The sequence below is a fragment of the Macaca mulatta genome, chromosome 4, assembly GCF_049350105.2.
Source record: "Macaca mulatta isolate MMU2019108-1 chromosome 4, T2T-MMU8v2.0, whole genome shotgun sequence".
Taxonomy (NCBI): domain Eukaryota; kingdom Metazoa; phylum Chordata; class Mammalia; order Primates; family Cercopithecidae; genus Macaca; species Macaca mulatta.
This window is the reverse complement of record NC_133409.1, coordinates 162,570,732-162,597,509: the sequence shown is the minus strand read 5'-3', so window position 1 is coordinate 162,597,509 and position 26,778 is coordinate 162,570,732. Positions and strand designations below refer to the sequence as shown.

The window sequence follows — 26,778 nt, the reverse complement described above, 5'->3', positions numbered from 1 at the left end:
CAGTGAAAAGAGCAAGTTCTTTGGGAGTCAGACAGCATCGGATCCAGCCCACGGGGCAGCACGACTAGTAGAGTAACTTAGATTAAGTCCTTAAACTTCCAGTGTCCGCTTTTGTAAAATGGGAATAATAACAATAAATAAATAGTGAAATAATGTTTATGCAAAGTACTTAGCACAGTGTCTAACACATAAGAGCTTAGGAGAAGTTGGCTATTAAGCGTATCTAGGAACCCGAGGACTTGGGGTTGTTATTTTAGTTCTTGGAATCAAAGGAACTTGAAGCGTAATCATTCCTAAACTAAGTTAAACCAGAACCAGCCCTTTCAGCAATGATGTAATTTGATCTCTTCGGGCCACCGTCGCTGAGCATGCGTAAATAAACGTGGCGGGACGTATGTGTCATGGCGCTCTCCATCTAAAGTCTGTGCAGTTTCCGGAGAGTGGCGGGTTGATTCTCTCACTTTGGACTGGTTTTTACTTCCCGACTTCTGGGTAAGGGTGGCGGTTGGGTCCATGTGGGGCAGAGTGTGGCGACGGCTCCTTTTATGGCAAGCCTTGTTTCTCCAGTTTCAGTCTTTCTTGGGCTGTTTGCAAAATTGTTTCGCAGTTAAAAGGGGGATTTGCCAGCTGGGATGGGGGAATTGGGAGGCAGATGGGGCTTCCAGGAGCGAGGGTAGGGTCGTTGGCCTCAGGTGCCGCTCTCCAGTTAGTAATATTTTGGGCACCTCGTTCCTTATTGTCAAATTTAACTTCATTTGTTCTCCCACTTTATACCTTAGTGAATTTGTAGATGTGACAGGGCTTTCGCAGTTACATAGCTTTCCCAGATCAGTATCTTAAGAATTTAAGCAGAAGTTATTGAGAAAAGCAGATGTCTTGCTTTTTCACTTTTCGTTCTTCTTTGCTCATAAAACCTTTTTCTGAATCTCGGGACGACAGTTATCTTTCGAATGGAACGTGATCTGGATGTCTGCCTATTTACTGACTTATTCCTGTTTTGTAGTGGTTGGTTACTCGCACTATGCAGACGTGTTGTAGTGCTGAATACAACATTACTACAGCCACTGGATCACAGTCACGGCAGATGTCAGCACACCTGTTGTAATCAGTAAGAAGTTACAAGTAGTATGGAGCATCATTAATCCTGCTGTATAAAGCAGTCTTTTTTGGAGTCTGATTCCTTTTAAGTAAAGAATCCTTACAGTGGTTTTGTGAACTTCTTTGGTGCTTGCTTTTCCTAATCAATTTTTATTTTCCAGACTCATCTTTCAAGAGGACTTTAGATTAATTGCAGATAATTAAGGTACTGATTTATTTTAAACCTTTTATGTTTGAGTGCTGTACCTATTTCTGCATATTAGAAAATGCAGAGAGGTAGCTTAATTTCTTAGCTATTTGCCACTATCGTGTTATGGAACCATTGTCCTTTACATACCACTAAATTGAAGAGATATTTTCATTTATTTTACTTAACCTTTCGTTTTCATTCACCAGCATTGACCATGTCCACTTTTTTGACATGCCCTCTTCCTTTGCCTTCCATGGCCCATGGATTTTTTTCCTTCTCTGGTGGCTGCTTCTTGGAATCCATTATAAGCTGATTTTCCTTTATATGAGAGTTAAATTTGGAGTCTCTCAAGTCGTGGTCTTGTACCTTCTCCTACCTCTGTTCTCTTTTTCTTTCCCTCTGGGTGATGTAATCCACATGCCTGTCAACAATTATTTGTCTTTTTGATTCTACCCATCCTAATGGGTATGAAATGGTATATTATTGTGGTTTGGATTTCCATTTCCCTGATGGCTCATTATGTTGACATCTTTTCACGTGCTTATCAGCCATTTGTATGTGTGTGTTTTTGAGACAGGGCTTCCCTGTGTCACCCAGGCCAGAGTGCAATGGCTCGATTACAACTCACTGCAGCCTTGACCACCTGGTCTCAAGTGATCCCACTTCAGCCTCCCAAGTAGCTGGGACTATAGGTGCATGCCACCATGCCCGGCTAATTTTTACTGTTTTTTTTTTTTTTTTTTTTTTTTTTTTTGGAGAGATAGGGTCTGTGTTGCCTAGGCTCTGGCCCTGTACTCCTGGTCTGAAGTGATCCTCCCACCTTGACTTCCCAGTGTTGGGATTATAGGCATGAGCCACTGCACCTGGCCCATTTCTATATCTTCTTCATCTAATCTGTTTTTCCTTTTGTTGCTTGTGCTTTTGGTTTCTTAGCTAAGAAAGGAGGGCCTACTCTAACATCATAAAGATTTGTACTTATGTTTTTTTCTAAAAGTTTCATAATGTTAGCTCCTAAATTTAGGTATTTGATCCATTTTCAGTTAATTTTTTGTATATGATGTGAAATAGAGCTCCAACTTTATTTTTTACATGTTGCTATCCAGTTGTCCCAGCATCATTTGTTGAAAAAAACCTATTCTTTCTCTGTTGAATTGTCTTGGCATCTTTGTTGAAAATCAGTTGACTAGGTTATGTATATTTGACATGCATTCTAGGTGGTTTTTATGAAAGAATAATTCTGGGACAGTGATTGTCAAACTTTAATTCAGATCAGAATCACCTAGAGGGCCTGTTAAATATTGCTAGGTTTTACTCAAAACATCTGATTCAGTATGTCTGGAGTGGGGTTCAAGAATTTTCATTTCTGGCTGGGCATGGTGGCTCATACCTGTAATCCCATACTTTGGGAGACCAAGATGGGAGGAGTTTGAGAGCAGCCTGGACAACAAAGTGAGACCTTGTTTTTACAAAAAAATTGAGAAAGAAAGAAAAAATGTTCATTTCTGACAAGTTCCCCATGATGCTACTCCAGCTGATGTGGAAATTACACTTTGAAAACTACTGGACAGGCCGGGTGCGGTGGCTCAAGCCTGTAATCCCAGCACTTTGGGAGGCCGAGATGGGCGGATCACGAGGTCAGGAGATCAAGACCATCCTGGCTAACACGGTGAAACCCCGTCTCTACTAAAAAATACAAAAAACTAGCCGGGCGCGGTGGCGGGCGCCTGTAGTCCCAGCTACTTGGGAGGCTGAGGCAGGAGAATGGCGTGAACCCGGGAGGCGGAGCTTGCAGTGAGCTGAGATCCGGCCACTGCACTCCAGCCTGGGCGGCAGAGCGAGACTCCGTCTCAAAAAAAAAAAAAAAACAAACAAACAAACAAAAAAAACTACTGGACATTGCTTTGCAATTGTGGCTGTACACATGAGAATGACTGGAAAGTTTTAAAAAGATATTGAGGCCCAGGCTCCATTCTCAGAGATTCATTCCGCTATCTTGGGGCTTAGTTGGGAATTTTCTTTTTTTTTTTTTTTTGTTTTGAGACAGAGTCTTGCTCTTTTGCCCAGGCTGGAGTGCAGTGGCGTGATCTCAGCTCACTGCAAGCTTAGTTGGGAATTTTCAAAAGCTCTTCAGGTGAATAGAATGAGTGTTCAAGATTGAGAACCATTACTGTAGAATAGTGGTTCTTAATTAGGAATCTATAGTGGAATTATCTGGACAGTTTCTAGGTTCACGTGCTTCACTACTCTTGGAGATTCTAATTCAGAATGGAACCTGGAGATTTGCTACGATAAAAAACTTCCCGCCGGGCGCAGTGGCTCACGCCTGTAATCCCAGCACTTTGGAAGTCGGGCAGATCACCTGAGGTCGGGAGTTCAAGACCAGCCTGACCAACATGGTGAAACCCCCGTCTCTACTAAAAATACAAAATTAGATGGGCATGGTGGCAGGTGCCTGTAATCCCAGCTACTCGGGAGGCTGAGGCAGGAGAATTGCTTGAACCCAGGAGGCACAGGTTGCAGTGAGCCGAGATTGTGCCATTGCACTCCAGCCTGGGCAACAAGAGTAAAACTCTCTCATAATTAAAAAAAAAAAGAAAAAGCCTCCCTAATAACTCACCTGTGTAAGTAACTGCTGCTCTAGGATATTGCATCCTCTTTCTTACCATTTTCGGTATTTTCCTTTTCACTGACTCTATTTTATTCCCTTTATCAAATTTGATTTCCTCTACCTTTGAGAAAAAGTTTTAGTGATCCTTTTTCTCCATTTAGCTATTATGCTGCTTTCCTTTTATTCTCAAACTTTCATTTCCATATGATTTAATTAAAAATTTCTGAAGGCTAAACAATTCCCTCTGTCAGTTCAAAGTAAAATCTTTAGCTTATTAATAGTGATGAGGGAGATTATTTAGGTACTTATGATATATAGCCAGGTTTATGCTGCATAATGCTGATATGTAGTGTTACATTTATCTTTTTTGAGTGAGTATCTCCAAGTGAAATTGCTGGCTCAAAGGATATACATATGTTTGATATATATTGTCAGGTTGCCCTCCAGAAGGGGTGTACCAGTTTTTCTATGCTTTCAGCTAACAGAGTTTTTGTCAGCTTTTTATCAGTGAGGCAGCTGAAAAATAACTTATTGTTTCAGTACTTGTTAGTATGGTTGAGCATTCTTTCCTTTTTTTTTTTTTTTGGCTATCTGTATCTCTTAAGTGAACTGCCTGTTTTTACTTTGCCCATTGTTTTCCAGAATGTGGTTACTTATTAGTGTCACATTAGGTTCTTGCATTGTTTGTACTTTGCCAGTGAGGCAGAGCCATAGTGGGAGGAGCATGGTGTTGAGAGGAAGCCTAGGTTCTAATTTCTAGCTCTATCAATATACAAATCCTTTTGCTTCAGTGGACTCCAGTTCTGTAAGATAAGAAGCTTAGCAACTTCTACTTCTCTAATGATACGGGATGTCTATTGCAGTGGATTTCTTTCATTTGTCTTTTTCCTTTCTATTTCTCTTCAGTGGATCCATGCACACTTGTATATGGGATGGCAAAATTGTGTAATTAAAAAATATGGCTTTTAATTAATGTTATTTAATTATTCATGATCTGTCAGTAGTTCTTCAGCATTCCGAAGGCACTACCTGGTCCTAGCCTCTCTCATTTAATTATTTCATAGAATAGTGGTGATAGAAGAAATCCAAGGATTGGCCATTGACTTCAGCTTCCCACCCAGTGTAGAATTTCCTGCTATGTCATAGAAAGACTAGCTAAATTCAACTTAAGCATTGTATTCATTCAGTCAGTAACTGTTGTGCACCTGCTATGTGTTAGGCATTGTTAGAGGCGTTGTAGAGACAGTACTGAAAAAGAGATGATGCCTCTGTGCTTAAGAAGCTTACATTGTAATGAGGAAGATACAATTATATATGTGGTGTCAGGTAGGTAAGTGCAATGAAGAAACATGAAACAGAGCAGGGTTAGAAGCACTGAAAGTGTGGGCATGCTTGGGCAGCGCGGTTATTTTAGATAAGGTAGTAGGAAAGGCCTCTCTGAGGAGGTGTTGTTTGAGTGAAGAAGTGGCTAGGAAGACATATTTATCTGGGGGCTGATATTCTGGCAGAGGAATAGCAAGTATGAAGGCTCTTGAGTCAGAAACTAATTTGGCATACTCAGAATATCTATATCCATATATTGCCTGACTGTGTAGTCTACAGTAAAAGGCTTTATTGAGAACCTGCAATGTGCTAGACATAGTTCTAGGCACCTGGGGTAAAACAGTGAATACCTCACCCAAAAACCTTTACCCTCACGGAGTATGTATTCTAGTAAGATAAACAGTTAAAACAATTATTAAAACGCTGGAAGCAGATGATTAAGTGCTGCAGTTTTAAAAAAGGCAAGAAAGGGGCATAGGAAGAGGGTATGTGGTGAGGTAGGGGTGTTGCTTGGAAAGTCCTCTCTTGTTACACTTGAGCAAAGTCCTTAAGGGCTTGAGTGAGTGAGCCATTCAGGTGTCTTGAGTAAGAGCATTCCAGGCAAGAATAAGACTATGAAATGAATGTATATCTAGTGGGTATGAAATAACAAAGCCTGCATGACTGAGGGGAGCGTGATAGGAAATGGGGCCAGAGATGCAGCAGGAGGCTGATTATATATGTCATTGCAGATCTTTGTAGTGATTTTGGCTTTTTACTCTGATATGGAATACTGCTGGAAGGGTTTGATTGAGAAGCTTGAGATGAACTTAGGTTTTAAAGGGATCCCTGACTTTTGTGCTGAAAATGTTCTTGGAGAATTAAGGATAGAAGCAAGGATACTAGGGATTGCAATAATCCAGACAAGAGTTGATGTTGGTTTGGACCAAGAGTGTAACAGTGAGTATGGTCACAAATAGAGTCTGAATATATTTTGAAGGTATAGCCAACAGGATGTTGTTGATAGGTTGGATTTGGGGTGTAAGAAGGGAGTGCAGGATTTTTGGCCTGAGCAGTAGAAGATTGGGATTCCTTTTTTTTTTTTTTTTTTTTTTTTTTTTGAGACAGAGTCTCACTCTGTTGCCCAGGCTGGAGTGCAGTGGTGAGATCTAGGCTCATTGCAACCTCCGCCTCCTGGGCTCAAGCAATACTCCTGCCTCAGCCTCCCGAGTAGCTGGGTTTACAGGCGCCCGCCACTGCGCCCAGCTAATTTTTTGTATTTTTAGTAGAGATGGGGTTTCACCATGTTGGACAGGCTGGTCCCGAACTCCTGATCTCGTGATTCGCCTACCTCGGCCTCCCAAAGTGCTGGGGTTACAGGCGTGACCCACTGCGCCCAGCTAGGATTGCCTTTAAATGAAATGGGAGAAGTTGTAAGAGGATCTAGTAAGGTAGGGAGAAGATCAGGAATTCTGTTTTGACTTTGACTTTTGTTTTTTGAGATGGAGCTTTGCTCTTTGTTGCCCAGGCTGGAGTGCAGTGGTACGATCTCAGCTCACTGCAACCTCTGCCTCTCGGGTTCAAGTGATTCTCCTGTCTCAGCCTTCTGAGTAGGTGGAATTACAGGCACCCACCACCACGCCTGGCTAATTTTTGTATTTTTAGTAGAGACGGGGTGTCACCATGTTGTTCAGGCTGGCCTCGAACTCCTGACCTCAGGTTATCCACCCGCCTCAGCCTCCCAAAGTGCTGGGATTACAGGCTTGAGCCACCGTGCCCAGCCCTGCTTTAACTTTTTAAGTTTGAAGTAATTATTAGACATTCGAGCAGTGGTGTGGAATAGGCAATTGAGTGTCTGAGTCTGAAGCTCAGGGGAAGAATGGGGCTGGTTATATAAGCATATACGTAGTTGATATTTCAAGGCCATGGGACTGGATGAGGTCACCTAGGGAGTGCCTGAAACTAGAGAAGAGTTCCTGTAACAGAGCCATGGGGGCATTCTAATGGTGAGAAGTTGGAGAGATGAGCAGAGGAGACTGGAGATAGGAGAGTGTGGCATCCTGGAAACTAGTGCAGTTTCTTACTGCAGTTCTTCAGTCTTCAATAACGCACAGTGTGAATCGGTAAGAAAGCAGAATTTTCTAAATTTATTTGACCACAGAACCATTTTTTTTTTTTCCCAGATAGGTAGTAAATAATTAGAACCAATATGAGAAAGATTAACCTGGTTCATTTCACCTTACCTAGATGGCTGAGTTGGCCAGGGCTCTTTTTTGCAAGAACAGAATACCCAACTCAAACTGATTTAAGCCACAGGCTCGCATGACTGGGCAGCGCAAGGCTGCATTTGGCTTCAGGCATTTGTTGGATTCAGATGCTCAAATAATGTCAGTATGGTTCTTTATCTTTCTGGCTCTTATTAGGCTTCATTCCTTAAGTAGGCTTCCTCCCTGTGGCAGACAACATGACTCTGGTAGCCCCAAGTTGACATCCTCCCAACTTAGCCACTTCGGTGACAAGAGAAGCTGTCTTCTGTTAACACTAGCATGGAATCCTCGCAGTGATTCTTACTGGCTAGGCTTCTCATGACCTACCCTGAACTGGTCATTGTGGCCAGGAGGATGGGTTACCCTGGCAAGCTTGGGTCACGTGCCCCATTCCAGTGTCTATGGAAAGGGAAATCTGTGATTGACTTTTTTTTTTTTTTTTTTTTTTTTGAGACAGAGTTTCGCTTTTGTTGCCCAGACTGGAGTACAATGGCATGATCTCGGCTAACCACAACCTCTGCCTCCGGGGTTCAAGCAAATCTCCTGTCTCAGCCTCCTGAGTAGCTGGGATTAGAGGCATGCGCCACCACGCCTGGCTAATTTTGTATTTTCAGTAGAGACAGGGTTTCTCTATGTTGGTCAGGCTGGTCGTGAACTCCCAACCTCAGGTGATCTGCCCGCCTTGGCCTCCCAAAGTGTTGAGATTACAGGTGTGAGCCACCGTGCCCGGCGATTGACAGTCTTACCATGACCATGTGATATGTATGTTAACTCTAACCCAACCAGTCCTTGATAGGTTGATGTTTGGTTTATTTCTAATCTTTTGTTCTTACTGACAATATAAAGCTATCCGAGATTTGAACACAGATTTTTCAGATTCCCAGTGCATAATTTGTCATAGCTGTAATGAGTACATTACAGAGGAAAGGAGCCTGGCTGGCAGCCACTTTATTAATTGAATGATATGAATTGAAGGATGGGAATCCAGCAAATGAGGAGAATGAAAGTTCATCAGAAACTTTGAGGACAACTGAAAGAATGTAAGATCCTTAACACTGCAACTCAGATAAAGAAACAGTGGTCATTCAGAACACACATACTAAGTAGGTAGTAGAGTACCACACAGTGTATGGGCTTGCACTCATCTGTCATGACATCCTTGTTTAGCTTCTTTGGGCAAGTTAATTTCTCTGTGTTTCAGTTTGCTCATCTTTAAAGCAAGGATAGTAATACTATCTACCTATTACGAGTTGTTGTGAATTGTTGATGAGATGACCCTATAAAGGACTTGCCTTGTGTCTGGATATAGTATTAGTAGTAGTACTATCAGTAAGTATATACGAGTGTATTCTTCCCCTCCTCATTTTTTTCTTAATTATTTTATTCTAACATAATTACAGCTTTACCTGCAGTTATAAAACTTATGCAGAGATCCTTGTACGCTTTGCCCAGGTCTCCCATTGGTGACATCTTACAAAACTACGATACAGTATCACAACCAGGATACTGACATTGATACAGTCAGGATACAAAACATTTCCATCACCACAAGGATCCCTCATGTTGCTCTTTTACAGTCATACCCATTCTCCTCTCACCCTATTCTTTCTTTAATCCCTGGCAACTACTATTCTGTTTTCCATTTCCATAATTTTCTCATTTCAAATATGTTATATAAAAGTGATCATACAGAATGTAACCTTTTGGGACTGACTTTCTTCATTCAGCATAATTCTCTGGAGAGTCATCCAGGTTAATGCATATATCATTAGTACATTTCTTTTTATTACTGAATAGTGTTCCATGGTATGGATGTACCATACTTTGTTTCACCTTTCACTTCTGAATGGCATCCAGGTGGTTTCCAGATTTGGGCTATTACAAGGAAAGCTGGTGTAAACATTCACGTACAGGTTTTTGTCTGAATACAAGTCTTCATTTCTCTTGGATAATTGCCCAGGAGTACAATTGCTGGGTTGCATCAGAGTTGCATGATTTGTTTAAGAAAATACCAAACTGTTTACTGGAGTGGCTATACCATTTTTCATTCCTTCCAGGACTGTATGAATGATGCAGTGTCTTTGCATCCTTGCCAGTGTTTGGTGGTTTCACTGTTGTCTGTTTTATCCATTCTGAAAGGTGTATACTGATACCTCATTGTGGTTTTAGTTTCTATTTCTGTGGTGGTTAATATTGAATCTCTTTTCATGTGCTTATTTGCCCTCTGTATATTCTCTTGAAATGTCTTTTGTCTAGTTTCTTTTTATGGTTGTGTTTTGACACTAGCCCTTTGTCAGATATGTGATTTGCAAATATTTTCTTCCACTCTGTAGTTTGACTTCTCAGCCTCTTAAAAGGGTCCTTCTTAAAGCAAAAGTTTAAAATTTTAATGACATTCAATTTATTAATTTTTCTTTTTATGGATTGTGCTTTTGGTGTCACATCTGGGAACTTTTTACCTATCCCTAAGTCCAAAAGATTTTTTCCTATGATTTTTTTTCTAAAAGTTTTATAATTTTATGTTTTACTTTTACTTTTTTTTTTTTTTGAGACAGAGTCTCGCTCTGTCACCCAGGCTGGAGTGCAGTGGTGCGATCTTGGCTCACTGCAACCTCTGCCTTGTGGGTTCAAGCAATTCTCCTGGTTCAACCTCCCAAGTAGCTGGGATTACGGGCATACACCAACACACTCAGCTAATTTTTTGTATTTTTAGTAGATATGTGGATTCACCATGTTAGCCAGGCTGCTCTTGAACTCCTGACCTCAAGTGATCCACCCGTCTCAGCCTCCCAGAGTGCTGGGATTACAGGTGTGAGCCACCGCGCCTGGCGTATGTTTTACATTTAAGTCTATGATCCATTTTGAATTAATTTTTGTATAAGGTGCAAGACTTAGGTCAAGGTTCAGTTTTTGCCTATAAAAGTGCACTTGCTCCAGTACGAATTGTTTAAAAAGCAATCTTCCCTTCATTTAATTGGTTTTGTGAAATATTTGTGTAGGTCTGTTTCTGGGTTTATTGTTATGTTCCATTGATCTATATTTCTATCCCTCTGCCGATACTACTATCTCAATTATAGCTATCTAATAAGTCTTAAAATTGGGTAGACCAATTCTTCTTACTTTACTCTTTTCAAAATCGTTTTAAATATATTAGTTTCTGTACATTTCCATATAAAATTTAGGACAGTCTTGTCTATACCTACAAAAAAATCTTTCCGAGATTTTGATAGGGATTATTTTAAACTTGTGTGTCAATTTGGTCTCCACTGACACTGCAGAACTTCATCACTGGTTGGGTGGTTGGTTTGAACGTCCAGGATCCCTCCGGGGCCTTCTCAGATTCTATACTAGTGGAGTGTGTTAGGGTGCTTGATTGTAGGTGGAAGTCAGAGCTCCCCGCTTGTCCTTTGTAGTGTGCCTGGGGGTGGGATTACAGTTTTTTTGGGCTGTGTGTGTGTGTTTGTGTTTGGCTGGAGTAGAATGATCATTATCTAAAACTTTTCTGTCTTCCTAGGCTGCCCTTTGTATAGTTCTTTAATGAGAAAGCAGGCTTTTATTGGGGGCTTTTATCGTTGGCATCTCTTGCCATTTCTGATTGCTGGGATCTTCAGTTCCATGTGTGAGCTGTAGGAGGCCAAAGAAAACCCAAGGAACTCATCATCATATTCTTTGGGTCCTGAGGTTCGTAGCCAGTCTGCCTTCTTCTGTCTACCTTTCAGAGTCTTCTTATGCTTGTTTTATCTATAATGTCCTGAGTTTTATTTGTATTTTGCTGGCGGGGCAGGGAAAAATGTGCTTTTCTTCTTGCAAGCTGTGTCCACATTTTCTTTTTTTAATTATAAAAATTTTGATGATTTAGAAAAATCGTATGGGATAATGACCATGAACCTACCTATTTTCTAGTTTTAAGAGTTGTAAATTCTTTTTAGTATGTCTTAATCTATTTTTTCTTTTTTTTTTTTTTTTTGAGATGGAGTTTCACTCTGTTGCCCAGGCTGGAGTGCAAGGGTGCACTCTTGACTCACTGCATCCTCTGCCTCCTGGGTTCTAGCAATTCTCTTTCTTCAGCCTCCTGAGTAGCTGAAACTACAGGTGTACACCACCATGCCCACCTAAATTTTGTACTTTTAAAAGAGATGGGGTTTCACCGTGTTGGCCAGGCTGGTCTCAAACTCCTGACCTCAGGTGATACACCGGCCTTGGCCTCCCAAAGTGCTGGGATTACAGGCATAAGCCACCGTGCCCAGCCAGTCTATTTTTTTCTGAGGTCCTTTTAAAGTAAATTATAGACATAATGACATTTCACTTTTAAATATTCAGTATGCATCTCTAAAAAATAAAATTTTTGAATATAAGGACAATACTTTATATCGAATGATTTATAGTAACATCTTCATATTATCTAATATCCAGCTCATATTCTGATGTCCTTAGTTTTTCCCAAAATTTCTTAGAGCTTGACAGACAAAGAAAGATACAATCAAGAACATGAATTGCCGTTAGTTGTTAGGCTTTTACGCTTCGTGTAATCTGAAACAGTTCCTCTCCTACATGACATTGATTTGTTGAAGAAATAGTTCCTGTTGAACTTTGGAATGTCCCATTGTCATTAGGGTTTTATCTGATTGTTTCCTTGTGTTTCTTTTTTCAATGTACCCAAGATAGTACTTCATCCTTGTGTTTCTTTATCTCTTGTATTTTCTATAAATTTGAAGTTAGATCCAAAGGCTTGATTGATTCAAATTTGGTGAGAATATTTCATAAGTGATGCTACGCTAAGCAGATTTTTGTAAGTTGATTTTATTTATAACTTTTATGTGGTAGAGAATATGCCTTCTGCATCCTGTGATACACTACTGGGTGACATAGAAGATATTGTGTCTCATGAAGATTCAAAACCACAAGATAGGCATTTTGTAAGAAAGGATGTTGTCCCGAAGGTACGAAGGCGAAATACCCAAAAATATTTGCAAGAGGAAGAAAACAGTCCACCAAGTGACAGGTAAGCTTTTTTCCTTGAAATTATATTCATTTTCTTTTTTTTCTTTTTTGAGACAGAGTCTTGCTCTGTTGCCCAGGCTGGAGTGCAGTGCTGTAATCTCGGTTCACTGCAACCTCCGCCTCCCGGGTTCAAGCGATTCTCCTGTCTCTGCCTCCCTAGTGGCTGGGATTACAGGCACACACCACCATGCCCAGCTATTTTTTGTATTTTTAGTAGAGACAGGGTTTCACCATGTTGGCCAGGCTGGTCTTAAACTGCTGACCTCAGATGATCCGCCCATCTCGGCCTCCCAAAGTGCTGGGATTACTGGTGTGAGCCACTGAGCATGGCTGAAATTATATTCATTTTCATTTCAGGAAGAAGCTGACACTACTGGTCTGTGTGATTATATATAATGTCTCTTCATTAGACTTTTTGAACTTTTGATAGGAAATACAAGTTGAGTATCACTTATCTGAAATGCTTGAGACCAGAAGTGTTTCAGATATCACATTTTTTTTGGACTTCGGAATATTTGTATTACATACTTTCCAGTTGAGTATTCCTAATCCAAACATCTGAAATGCTCCAGTGAGCATCCTTTGAGTATCATTTTGGTGCTCAAAAAGTTTCAGATTTTAGAGCATTGTGGATTTTGAATTTTTGAATTAAAGAAACTCAACCTATATGTTGATTTTTTTTTTTGTTTGAATGATTTTAAATCTGGCAAGGTAATTAGTTAAAAAGAAATGAGATGTCAAATTGGATGTTCCTAAAAGATAGCTTGGGGCAATAGGAATCTCTTTGATATTACTGTAGTTGATATGTAAGTCTGTGTTACTTCCAAATAAAATTTTTACTGGAGTTTGTGATTCTTATGAGACAGTAGTATTTTGGACATTTGAATTTTCTTAGCTGATTTTCAAATACCTATGGATCAGGTAAAGGCAGTGGGCACAAATAAATTATTGCCCTATTTACACTATTATAGTAGATCTCTAGTCCGTGAAATTTTGATACAACCTAACCAGAAAGGATAATCTAATTATATGGTTTTAATAAGCCTGTATTTGTTTGTCTAGTAAACTGCTGAAATTTATAATATACTTATTTTGTTGGGAAACTAAGCTTTTAAGTTCTTTGAATTTAACATTTGCTTATATTTTAATGACTGCAGTTTATAAAATTTGTCCTAAATGTATCCTTAAGGTAATTTCTATTTGCTTATAAATTATTAGAGTAATCCAAGTTGAAAGCCCTCCCTTTTTTTTCCCTAAAAATACTACCTTTTTTTTAGAATTCTGATTTTATAGAGTGCTTTTAATAATGCCTTAGGATGACAGTTTTTAACTTTGATTAAGTTATTTATATCTATAAGTTTTAAGGAAGCTAAAGATTGCAACTAGTATATAGCAGTTTGTAAACAGACATACTTTTCTTTATTTGCCGTTGCTGCTAGAACCACTTTCTTTCCTATTGTTATTATGTACCTTTCTAGGAGTTGAACTTAGTAAGTTAGTGTATGAATTTAAAATACAATTCAGAGAAAAAGGAGATATTTTTTATGTAGAGTCTTCTTAGAATTCTGTGGTTATTTTATCTTGATTTTAGACTTTTGATATAACAGCAGATTTTGAGTTAAGTTAGCGCATTTAATGAATATCTCTTGAATGGATTGTAGTGAGTTTGTTTTTTGTGTAATATATCTTAAAATCATCTAGTGGCTTTTATTTTAAAAATTACTCAGTGAGGCTGGGCGTAGTGGTGGCTCACACCTGTAATTCCAGCACTTTGGGAAACAAGGTGGGAAGATCACTTGAGCCCAGGAGTTCAAGATCAGTCTGGACAGCATAGTGGGACACTGTCTCTACAAAAAATAAAAAAATTAACAGGTGTGTTGGTGCATACCTATAGTCCCAGCTACTTAGGAGGCTGAGATGGGAGGATCCCTTAAGCCTGGGAGGTTGAGGTTGCAGTGAGCCGTGGTCACACAGCTGCACTGCAGCCTGGGCAACAGAGCAAGACCCTGGATCAAAAAAAAAAATCACCCAATGAAACTTACTTTTTTTTTTAATTGATTCCTTAACAGCACTATTCCAGGCATACAGAAAATTTGGATACGAACATGGGGTTGTTCTCATAATAATTCAGATGGAGAATATATGGCTGGACAGCTAGCTGCTTATGGCTATAAAATTACAGGTAATGAGATCTATAATATATTTTATTGATTAAATTTTTCAGAATTAAGTTTTTTAGAGATAAATATTTTAGCTTAGCAGTTAAAGGGTATTTTAGCATGACAATGATTTTTAAGGTGAAACACTGATAGCTATTACACATTGTGTAGATAACCATGGATGTCATATTTTAAAAAACTTTTTAATTTGAAGTAAGTTTAGACTTCCGGAAAAGTAGTAAAATTACAGAGTTCACATATGCCCATCACCAAGCTTCCCCTGATACTAGCATCTTACATAGTTGTAATATCATTAATAAACCAGGAAATTAACCTTAGTGCATTTCTGTGATCTAAACTGTAGATCGCATTTGAATTTTACCAGTTTTCCCATTAACTTCCTTTTTCTGTCCCAAGATCTAATCTTGGGTCCCGCCTTACATTTAGTTTCATGTCCCCTTAGTTTCCTCCAATCTGTGACAGTTTCTTAATATTTTTCTTGTCTTCTGTGACCTTGACACTTCTGAAGAAAACATTGCCTTGATATTTCTGGAAATGAAATATCAATAATGAAAATGATTATTATGTAGAATGTCCTTCAACTCGAATTTGTCTTTTGCTCATGATTAGAATGAGGTTCTGGATTTTTGGCAAGGAGAGCACAGAAACGATACTATATTTTTCTCAGTGCGTCATATCGGGGTTATGATGTCAGTGTGTCTTATACTGGTACACTAACCCATGTCTGCTAGGTTTCTCTCCAATACAGTAACTGTTTATCTCATTACAGCTAATAAATATCCTATTTCTCCTCAACCTTTGGCCTGTTAATTTTAGCACCTACTGGTGGATCTTGTCTGCAACAGTTATTACTGTGTTGTTTACTTAATGGTGATTTTCTGCTATCTTATTTTCTTTACATTTTTATTTATTTATTTATTTATTTATTTTGAGATGAGTTCTCTCTTTTCTCCAGTCTGGAGAGCAGTGGCACAATCTCAGCTCACTGCATCCTCTGCCTCCCGGGTTCAAGCGATTCTTCTGCCTCAGCCTCCCGAGTAGCTGGAATTACAGGCAGACGCCACCACGCCTGGCTAACTTTTGTATTTTTAGTAGAGACGGGGTTTCACCATGTTGGCCAGGCTGGTCTCGAACTCCTGAGCTCAAGTGATCCACTCGCCTCGGCCTCCCAAAGTGTTGGGATTATAGGCGTGAGCCACTACGCCCAGCCTCCTCTTTACATTTATTAATTGGAGTTTTTCTCTAAGGAAGAGCTGTCCATTCTTCTCCATCTTAATTAATTAATTATTATTATTATTATTGTTTTTTTGAGACAGAGTCTTGCTTTGTTGCCCAGACTGGAGTGCAGTGTGGTGATCTCGGCTCACTGTAACCTCTGCCTCCCGGGTTCAAGGGATTCTCCTGACTCAGCCTCCCAAGTAGCTGGGATTACAGGCATGTGCCACCACACCAGGCTAATTTTTTGTGTTTTTTTGGAGATGGAATTTCACCACGGTAGCCAGGCTGGTCTCGACCTCCTGATCTCAGGTGATTTACCCGCCCATAGTCCTGGGATTACAGGCGTGAGCCACCGCGCCCGCCCATCTTAGTTATTTCTATCAGTACAGACTCATGGATATTTATTTTATCCTGTGTATATAGTCTGATACTATCATTATTATGCTGCCTGTTGTTCCAATGTTGGCCATTAGGACCTTGTTCCGGCTGGCTCCTGTGTCTTTTCAGCATGCTCCCACCTTTTTTTTTGAGCACTTATTTATTTTCTGGAACCACAAAATGTTCTAATCTCTCCTTATATTTTCCCTTCCCCAGCCTTGGAAGCAACCAGTTTTCCAAGGAGTCCTGATTTTTTTCATTAAGAGAATGGCATTTAGAAAAGGGGATCTGGGCAGTCAATATGCTTGCTCATTGCCGCCGTGAGATGTCGCTGCTGTGAGGTCCTCTTGGGGGATAGAGTAGGAATTATGTATGTATAGTAACCCACACATAAGCGCACATCTGTAGCTGTTTCTGTATCTGTCTGTTATGTGTACTAAATGAGACTATAATTAGAATGCTTTGTGACAGGCACTGACCCGGAGCTTTTTGTATGTTATGTTGCTTAGTCCCTGGGTAGGAGGAAATATTGGCACCCCTGCTTTACAGTTGAGAAAGGAGAGGTTGTGTCTTTTTTTTTTTTGAGACAAAATCTTGCTGTGTCGCCCAGGCTGGAGTGCAGTGGCGCAATCTCGGCTCACTGCAAGCTCCGCCTCACGGGTTTAAGGGATTCTCCTGGCTCAGCCTTCAGAGTAGCTGGGACTACAGGTGCCCGCCACCACGTGTGGCTAATTTTTTGTATTTTTAGTAGAGACAGGGTTTCACCGTGTTAGCCAGGATGGTCTCAATCTCCTGACCTGGTGATCCGCCTGCCTTGGCCTCCCAAAGTGCTAGGATTACAGGCGTGAGCCACTGCGTCCGGCCTAAAATATCTTATGTTATTGATTTTGTATTTTTTTATAATGTATTCTTTAGTTGGCAAAATGAGTCTTAGTATTTCTGTCCTTTAAGTTGAAAATACTCAAAATATGCTTTCAGAATTACTTCACTATATTCATTAGTAATTTTTAGTATAATTTAGCCTGGGTTTGCCTTACTGTATTTGATGGTGTAGTTTGAGTGTTGAGAAAATAGAATTTATTTATTGATTTATATTTATTTATTTTTGAGATGGTTCTAACTATGTTTGCCCAGGCTGGCCCCAAGCTCCTGAGCTCAAGTGGTCCTTCTACCTCAGCCTTCCCAGTAGCTGAGACTATAGTCGTGTGCCTGGCTAAGAAAATACCCTCAGAAAAAAAAAAGTAAAATAAAATTTGAAAAAGGCTGTGTGTGTTGGCTCATGCCTGCTGCAACCCCAGCACTTTGGAGGCCAAAGTGAGAGGGTGGGAGGGTCACTTGAACCCAGGAGTTTAAGACTAGTGTTGGCAACATAGTGAGACCCTGGCCCTGCAAAAACACTTAAAAAGTAGCCAGGCATGTTGGTCTTCACCTCGTAGTCCCAGCTAGTTGAGAGGATGACGTGGTAGCATCGCGTGAGCCTGAGAGGTAGAGGCTGCAGTGAGGTGTGATCGTGCACGGCACTTCAGCCTGGGCAACAGAGCGAGATCCTATCTCAAAAAAAAAAAAAGTCCCTGAGATAATTTCCTAAAACATTCAGGAAAATCAGATATTAACTTTTTCTATGTCATATTAAATATTTAATACATTTTAATTAAATTTTAATCCATTAGCAGTTTGTGTTTGGTGTTGTAACAGTACTCGTCTGTATAAAATAACAGTCCTGGTATGTTTATACAAGAATATTAGGTTTTGTTATATACACCTAATTTTGTTTCTTATTTGGGAATAGTTAAAAAGAGAAAATAAGGAAGTAATTACTTGAATGTGAAAATTCTTTTGCTAATGTAGCATAGTCTGTTACTTTTATATATTGTATTATATATATTTGTATTAATTTTATAAACTATTGATTGTTCCTACTTTAGAAATTCATAGTTGTTGATTCCAGCCTGGCTTGCATGCAGCAGACTGTGGGGAATACGTTCTTCATTAGTCTAGGTGCTATAAGCCCAGGAAATATAAACAGAATTAGCTTTGATAAGACATTTGAGAAGGAAATCTCTACAGATTTTATATTTAAAGATTTGATATGAATGACTTCTGGATTACCTATGCCAGTAGTCACTTTCATTACTGTGGAATAATGAGAATTTATAAAGTTTATTATGGCTTACTAATTGATAATGTTTTTGTTAGTCAAATGGAAACCTAAAATATTAAATGTATAATATAAAATAGGTATAAAATATAGATTATGTATAATATATGTGGAGATTATTGAAAACAGAATGCAGATACATTATATCAAAATTAGTTCTCAGTAGTCATAGATATTTTTACTATTTGGGGAAGAAAGATTATGTGGGTATATATTTGAAATTGCCGCTTTTAAATATGCAAATTCAGGATATAATTATTCTGTATTAAAACTCCATAAGGCCAGGTGTAGTGGCTCATGCCCATAATCCCAGCACTTGGGGGGGCTGAAGGGGGGCAGATAACCTGAGATCAGGAGTTTGAGATCATCCTGGCCAACGTGGCAAAACCCCATCTCTACTAAAAATACAAAAATTAGCCAGGTGTGGTGGCACATGCCTGTAATCCCAGCTACTTGGGAGGCTGAGGCAGGAGAATTGCTTGAACCCGGGAGGCAGAGGTTGCCGTGAGCTGAGATTGCCCCACTGCATTCCAGCCTGGGTGACAGACTGAGACTCTGTCTCAAAAAACAAACAAAACAACAACTTCATACAGCGAACTGTCAGAGCAGTTCGCTGTTGTTCATTGCCTCTTTTCAAACCCTTTTTTATTTTGAAGAAAAAGGTGGCTCATAACTTTTTTGTGATGTAGTCTCACTCTGCCGCCCAGGCCGGAGGGCAGTAGCATCATCTTGGCTTACTGCAACCTCTGCCTTCTGGGTTCAAGTGATTCGCCTGCTTCAGCCTCCTGAGTAGCTGGGATCACAGCTGTGATCCCAGTGTGCGGTACCACGACTGACTAATTTTTGTATTTTTAGTATCGATGGGGTTTTGCCATGTTGGCCAGACTGGTCTCTAACTCCTGGCCTCAAGTGATCTGCCTGCTTTGGCCTCCCAAAGTGCTGGGATTACAGGCATGAGCCACTGTGTTCAGCCAGCTTTTAGATAAACTATTACAAAATTGTGCCTGCTTGTCTCTCATTCAAGGAATAAAACCTACTGAGGAGAAATGATGTTAGCCCCTAAAACTCAGAACAATTACTTGTATTGTGGGTACATGGATGTGTGATATCATTAGATTAGCATCTTGGGAAGCAATTAAACTTTCCTGTGAGCACCATGGCTTTTTAAAGAAATGAATGTGTTCTCCAAGTAGGCAGTTTTTATAGATTAAACTTTTTTTTCCAGTAATAATTATTGTTTTTGTATTATTTCCTTGGGAGATATTGGTAAATTGTTTTCAGTGTCCTCATTGGTGGCAAATCTTCATATCTTGAGAATACATTTAGTATTAGAAAATGGCCACATCTAGTATTAGAAAATGGCCAAATCTGGTGAATAAGATATGTGCTATGATGTTGAACAATGCTGTTTTAGTTGAAAATAAATTTTGTTTAAGTGATTCTAAAGACAGTTCTAAAAGAGTTCTGAAAGAGTAGCTGTGATTCTTACACTTTTTGGATCTCTTCAGCACCTCACAATTCTTACACAATCTTGTTAAGGAATTCGTAACCACTCCCTAGCCCAATAGTGGAATAAAGGTATATAGGCTTCCAAGGTGACTGCTTTGGGAACAGTCCTCATTTAGATACAGCTGTGTTAGATACAGCTGTGTTATGTTTAGTTTGCAGCCACGCCTGGTGTGAATGAATATTGTATGTGCTTTTTGGTTAGCTGGAAAAAAAAGTCCATCGAAAGACCATTGACTGAGGCTATAGCTCATAAACACTCAAGAATAATGGTGTTATGTGTATGAAATATTGGTGGACATGCTTACCTAAGTCAGAATAGAGTGTTTAGCCTGGATGCCCACATTTTCAGAACAGTTATTTAAAAATTGCTGAGCTGTTAACATTCTTGATAGTTTCTTTGTATATTTGTATATAGTTTATTCATTTGGCAAACATTCTGTGAACATGATATGTGTTACAGAGTAGAGTGTTAAAGAGGTGTGAAGATATGAAAATGAACTAGCCATGGATTCCAGCAGACAAGAAATTTATTCCTTTTTGGCAAAGGAAAGGCCTTCATATTCTATGTTAAATCCTAGAAGTTGTTTTAGGAAATGCTTAGTCTCATCATGTATTCTTTCACTCTTTGTAATATCGAAGGTAGGACCTGCTTTATTTTTTTATTTTTATTTATTTTATTTTTATTATTTATTTATTTATTTATTTTTATTATTTTCCTATATGGAGTCTCGCTCTATTGCCCAGGCTGGAGTGCAGTGGCGCGATCTTGGCTCACTGCAACCTCCGCCTCCTGAGTTCAAGCAATTCTCCTGCCTCAACCTCCTGAGTAGCTGGGATTACAGGCATGCACTACCATGCCCAGCTAATTTTTGAATTTTTAGTAGAGACGGAGTTTCACCATGTTGGTCAGGCTGGTCTCAAACTCCTTACCTCGTGATCTACCCACCTTGGCCTCCCAAAGTGCTGGGATTACAGGCATGAGCCACCGTGCCCAGCCAGAGTTTTAAAATCTGTAACCCTTATTAGAAGACTTCCTCCTTTTTTTCTGGAGGGAAGAAGTGGGTATATATCCCACTGCAGTCTCTACCACAGGAACATGCTCCATTTGTTAATTTCAGCGCTGAGTTGGGATTTGAAAGTAAGCTGTTTCTTGGCTGGGCGTGGTGGCTCACGCCTATAATCTCTGCACTTTAGGCGGCCTAGGCAGGTGGATCTCCTGAGGTCAGGAGTTCGAGACCAGCCTGGCCAACATGGTGAAACCCTGTCTCTACTAAAAATACAAAAATTAGCCTGGTGTGATAGAGCATGCTTGTAATCCCAGCTACTAGGGAGGCTGAGGCAGGAGAAGAACCTGGGGGACAGAGGCTGCACTCCAGCTTGGGCAACAAGACCAAAACTTCATCTCAAAAAAAAAAAAAAAAAAAAAAAGAAGAAAGTAAGCTGTTTCTTCAGTTGTAGATAGCAGTGTCAGCAGAGTGCTACCCGGTCCATTCCTACCTCCTTAATCATGAGTATAAAGTCATTGACCCAGTGGAACCTCAATAGGATATTTTTGGAACTTCTAGTGGAATTCAATGACAGAATCATCAACTATCTTAATATAGGGCTGTTATCTTATACTTTCTACACATAAATCTTTAATCTAGCTTTCTTGCTCCTTTACCATCACCATGATTATTCACATTTATATAGTGTCTTACAGTTTGTAACATATGTTTAGATCTGCTAATTTTATATAACTTGTACCTAAAGATAAAGGAAGAACAAAATGTTAACTTAGGCCTTACAAAAATTATTTAAAAAAATCCTGACATAGGCCAGGCATGGTGGCTCACACCTGTAATCCCAGCACTTTGGGAGGCTGAGGTGGGCAGATCATGAGATCAGGAGATCAAGACCATCCTGGCTAACACGGTGAAACCTCGTCTCTACTAACACTACAAAAAAAATTAGCCGGGCCTGGTGGCAGGTGCCTGTAGTCCCAGCTACTCAGGAGGCTGAGGCAGGAGAATGGCGTGAACCAGGGAGGCAGAGCTTGCAGTGGGCCTGGTGGCAGGTGCCTGTAGTCCCAGCTACTCAGGAGGCTGAGGCAGGATAATGGCATGAACCAGGGAGGCGGAGCTTGCAGTGAGCTGAGATCGCGCCACTGTATTCCAGCCTGGGCAACAGAGCAAGTCTCCATCTCAAAAAAAAAAAAAAAAAAAAAAAAAAAAAAAATTCCTGACATCAAGGTTTCTGACTTAAAATTATATGTATAAGTAATAAGTATTTACAGTGAAGTGTTTAGTTATATATTGAATAGAACTTTTAAAAAATGTAACCCAGGGTTTTCTTGTCAAAATTCTTTATTCTCTAGCCAAAGATGATGTCCGTTGTTAATATCTTAAGGTTCTGAAGTCCATCTGGAATTACAGTGCAAGTAAATTGTAGTCTGATCATGTGCAGTATCTGTAATGCAAGGTGTGACCATCAGCTTATAGATATAGTTGAATCTTAGCATTATTCTAAGGCTTGGAAGTTAAACATAGAATTATATACAAAGAAACAAAATCTTTCGTACATTAAAATATAAACTATTTCTGCTGATCTGTAAAATGTCCTTGTGGATATTTTCAGATAATTTTCCAAGCTTTTACTATATATATATATATATATATATATATATATATGTTTTATGTACTGCAGAACTGTAGTCTCAAGATCGTTATTTAAAAGTATATCCTTAACATGTCTGGGCGCGGTGGCTCATGCCTCTAATCTGAGCCCTTTGGGAGGCTGAGGTGGGAGGATCGCCTGAGGTCAGGAGTTTGAGACCAGCCTGGCCAACATGGTGAAAACCCATCTCTACTAAAAATACAAAAATTAGCCAGGTGTGGTGGTGCATGCCGGTAATTCCAGCTACTCAGGAGGCTGAGGCATGAGAATTGCTTGAACTTGGGAAGTGAGGTTGCAGTGAGCTGTGATTGCACCACTGCACTCCAGCTTGGGTAACAGAGTAAGTGAGACTCTGTCCCCCCCCCCTAAAAAAAAGTACATCCTTAACTTGCCAGTAATTCACTCTCACCTTTTCTTCCTGTGGAAATGTGCTTATGTTAGGTTATTTGCATGAACTGAGATTATTAAGTTCTAATATTTTTCTACTCATTTTGGCCACTATTATTTCATGTAGAAAGTTGAGAGAATTTTATTCAAAGCTGCCTTTGTGTGAGGATCTGATAGCATGTAGGCAGTAGAAGTAGACATTTTTTAAGGGGTAACTCCCAACAAAATAAAAGTGAAGTACCAATTGTTGCAGGGATGACAGTGGTTATTGGATCACCGAGCTGTATTCTTTCTATCAGTTCTCTCCAAGGGACTCACCTTTCAAGGAGGGAGAGATACAAATCTTAAACAGGTTTGGTAGCTTCTCTACCTGTTATCTGCCCAGACAACAAAAATAAAACAGTTCACAATGTTAGGATTTGGGGTGATAAATTAATTTGGAGATATCTAAATGTAAAATGGGATTTCTGGGCACATGGCAGTGTGGTCTGTATAATAAACAATTGGGGTCGAAACAGTAAATGCGTGAACTAGACAGACTTTTTTTGATCTGACCTGTGTTATAGGTGAATGAAATTTGGGAATCCTATACTTGGAATTGTGGAATGGCTAGCCTGGGCCAGGAAAAATCCCTTTGTAATCTAAGAAGGAATTGAGTTAAGAAGATTTGTTCATCACACCACATTTCCATATTGTTGAGGGAAATAGATTGGTAATGGTGACAAGGTCAAGGATGTGTTGGTCAAAGTTGTGGAAGATGAGCAGCAATTTAAGGGTGTTAAAATACATTTTTAAGAGAGGAAATTGCGTTGAAGAGTGGAAAAAAAGTCGACCTAAGAGAATTAGGGCATGTTGTTTGCTCCGTGTGTGCAAAGTGTGTGTATTAATGAGTGCATCCTTTGGAAGGATGTGGACAAATCTAATTGAAAAACCATTTATATACTAGGGTCTTAAAAATGCTACCATCGGAAAGGCCATTGATACATATGATTCATTGCCATATGTTGTGTGTAACTTTCTGGAAAACTATCACTGTTGCTTATGTGGCCCAGGGATAAATATATCTTGTAGAAGTGTTATGATATTATGTCACTGAAAATGGAGCCAAGTATATACATTTCTTAAGTACAGCACTGTAGTAAGGCTATTGTATAGATTAATTGGCATATTGTGACCAATGTTTTTTCTATACATTTTGCTTTAAAAATTTGAAACGCCTTAAGTATGCATTAGATTTACCAAGAATAACTTACCTATACCCCTAAGATTTTATAAGGAGGTTGTCTTTATTTTATTTTATTTTATTTTATTTTTTTTTTGAGACGGAGTCTCGCTCTGTCGCCCAGGCTGGAGTGCAGTGGCCGGATCTCAGCTCACCGCAAGCTCCGCCTCCCGGGTTCACGCCATTCTCCTGCCTCAGCCTCCCCAGTAGCTGGGACTACAGGCGCCCGCCACCTCGCCCGGCTAGTTTTTTTTTTTTTTTTTTTGTATTTTTTTTTAGTAGAGACGGGGTTTCACCGTGTCAGCCAGGATGGTCTCGATCTCCTGACCTCGTAATCCGCCCGCCTCGGCCTCCCAAAGTGCTGGGATTACAGGCTTGAGCCACCGCGCCCGGCCGGTTGTCTTTATTTTAAAATGAGTCCAAGGGACTGAGAAATGGAAGAAAATGGCTTTTCATAACATATGGAATTATATTATGTTTTATATTATAAAAACTGAATAGGATTCTCTGTTCAAATTCCTACAGCTTAAGTTGTATATGTTGAGAATTTTGTGTAAGTTTTACAGTGCTTTAGTGGAATATAACATTACAGAATGGTGTTTTATTATATTTTAAAAATACAATTTTTTGTATTTGTGGTAGAGGCAGGGTTTCACCGAGTGTTTCCCAGACTGGTCTTGAACTCCTGAGGTCAACCAATCCACCTGCCTCGGCCTCCCAAAGTGCTGGGATTTCAGGCGAGAGCCACCGTGCCTGGCCCTTAATATATTTTAAAAGGAGGTTTAATACTCTTCATTACTGTGTTACACAATAGTTGCATGATGATTTTTCTGATCTCTACATTCTATTTCTTTTCTTTTTAAAATGGAGCACAGAAGTACTTAGTTTCTGATATTTTTCTATCTTGGCCCAGTGATTTCTTTTGTATTGTTATTTTATGAAGCACAAAACTAAATATTTTTGAACCAACAGACTACTATGTGGTATTAATTTTGATTTTGTGCTAAATTTATGTTATTTACACAAATCAAATAGTGTCAACCTTAAAAATTTTTTTAAGCAATATTTTTCTTATGTTTGAGAGTGAACTTGTATGGTGGGTTAGAATCTTCACCTTCTAAAGGGATTAAGGAAAAATCTCGTTCACTGTTGTGAATTCTAAAATGTTTTGGTTCCAAGTCCTAGTTTTTCTTACCCTGGTATTGTGTCCAAAATGAATGTCCAGTAAAAGTTAGTAACTCTCACGGCAATTATTTTGATAACATTTATAAGTTCTTGTTCTCAATTTTGCTGCTGGTAAAGATGTGGGAAAAGTTAATCTTTTTGTTGTCTTTCTTGTGAACTTAAAGATCATTTTTCATCCTGTTCAACCTTTGGCCTGACCTTTTCAGGTCACTAAATGTCTGGTTTGCACTTCTTGTAGCATGTAAGAAATAATACTTCTAAATTCAAGTGTAATTGTATTAATTTTTGTGAATAAATTGCTATGGAGTGCTGAAATGTGTTAAGATGCCTAGTCTTTTCAGAATTACTGGCATTATGGTATTGAACTTAAAATATTTTATATTTATAATATTTTAGAATTTTCATGAGACAGATAAACATATACCCAGATTTTCAGAAACTTGACATTTGCTTAATTGCTTAATAATTCCCATCACCCTTAGAGATTTGTGAAATATTTTTGGGATAATTCATTTAGAAATAGCCTGTGTTTAAATATTAATTTTCTTTTTTAAGAAAATGGGCAGATGATAAATTACCATGAAAGCTTCATTTAAAAATCTGTTTTTAGTATTGTCTTCTTTAATTTTGGGGAGAAAAAACTTCCGAGATGTTAACAATTGAACATGTAACGTTGGCTCTTTTTGGCCTGCAATTTAAAATTGTCATGTGTTTTGATTAAAGACATGATGTATTTTTAGCTATTGGACAAGAGATGGCAATATTGCATTACATGATCACTGCAGTTACACTATTACATATGAAAAGTGAATTTCATGTTACAAATGTTCTTCTATTACAATTATTAGATGTCATTAAATTAGTTTACACTTTCTTTTTTCTAATTGATTTGTTAGAAAACTTTTTAGCATTATTTATGTAAAAATTGGACAAATTGACCCTTTCAGAGGCAGTATGATCTTGTGCAGATATCCGTCTACAATATGTTTGCTGGAGAACAGATGTGATATTATTTAGTCATTGGCTTACTGCTTGACACCTTCATTGCTCTGTGGCCCTGACTGTGCTTGTCCTAGAATCTGATTGTTGTCCTCTTTGTCCATAGGAGCATATGAAGGTGGGAGTTTTTGAATTTGAGAACAAACATTTGTTACCTTTAATACTACATTGCTTTCATACTTACTAAAAACTAACCTTTGCATAGTATGCAACTTGTATAGCTTATTAATCTTCCAGTCTATTAACATATAATATAGTTAAAGAGGCTTAATAATTAAACAGAATGTAGTAAACTACTGCATTTTAAAACTTCCCACCAATTCCTACTTTACCAGCATGTGTTGATGGTTAAGGGGGAAATGGTTTGAATGTCTCAGGATTTTCAGACACTTTGCTTTTACCTCTTCTTCATTGTAGCTTG

General features: G+C 39.1%; 1 protein-coding gene across 2 annotated transcripts in view; it reads left to right on the top strand.

Annotated features, from left to right (window-relative positions):
* Positions 1-374: 374 nt before the first annotated feature.
* CDKAL1 (CDK5 regulatory subunit associated protein 1 like 1) overlaps positions 375-26,778 on the top strand; it is a 707,863-nt gene continuing 681,459 nt past the window's right edge. For both annotated transcript variants that reach the window (XM_001098819.5, XM_078001348.1), the window contains exons 1-4: positions 375-492; positions 1,260-1,303; positions 12,290-12,467; positions 14,536-14,648. In XM_001098819.5, the coding sequence (XP_001098819.2) occupies positions 12,295-12,467; positions 14,536-14,648 (286 nt within the window). In that variant the 5' untranslated portion in view covers positions 375-492; positions 1,260-1,303; positions 12,290-12,294. The remainder of the gene's footprint in view (positions 493-1,259; positions 1,304-12,289; positions 12,468-14,535; positions 14,649-26,778) is intronic.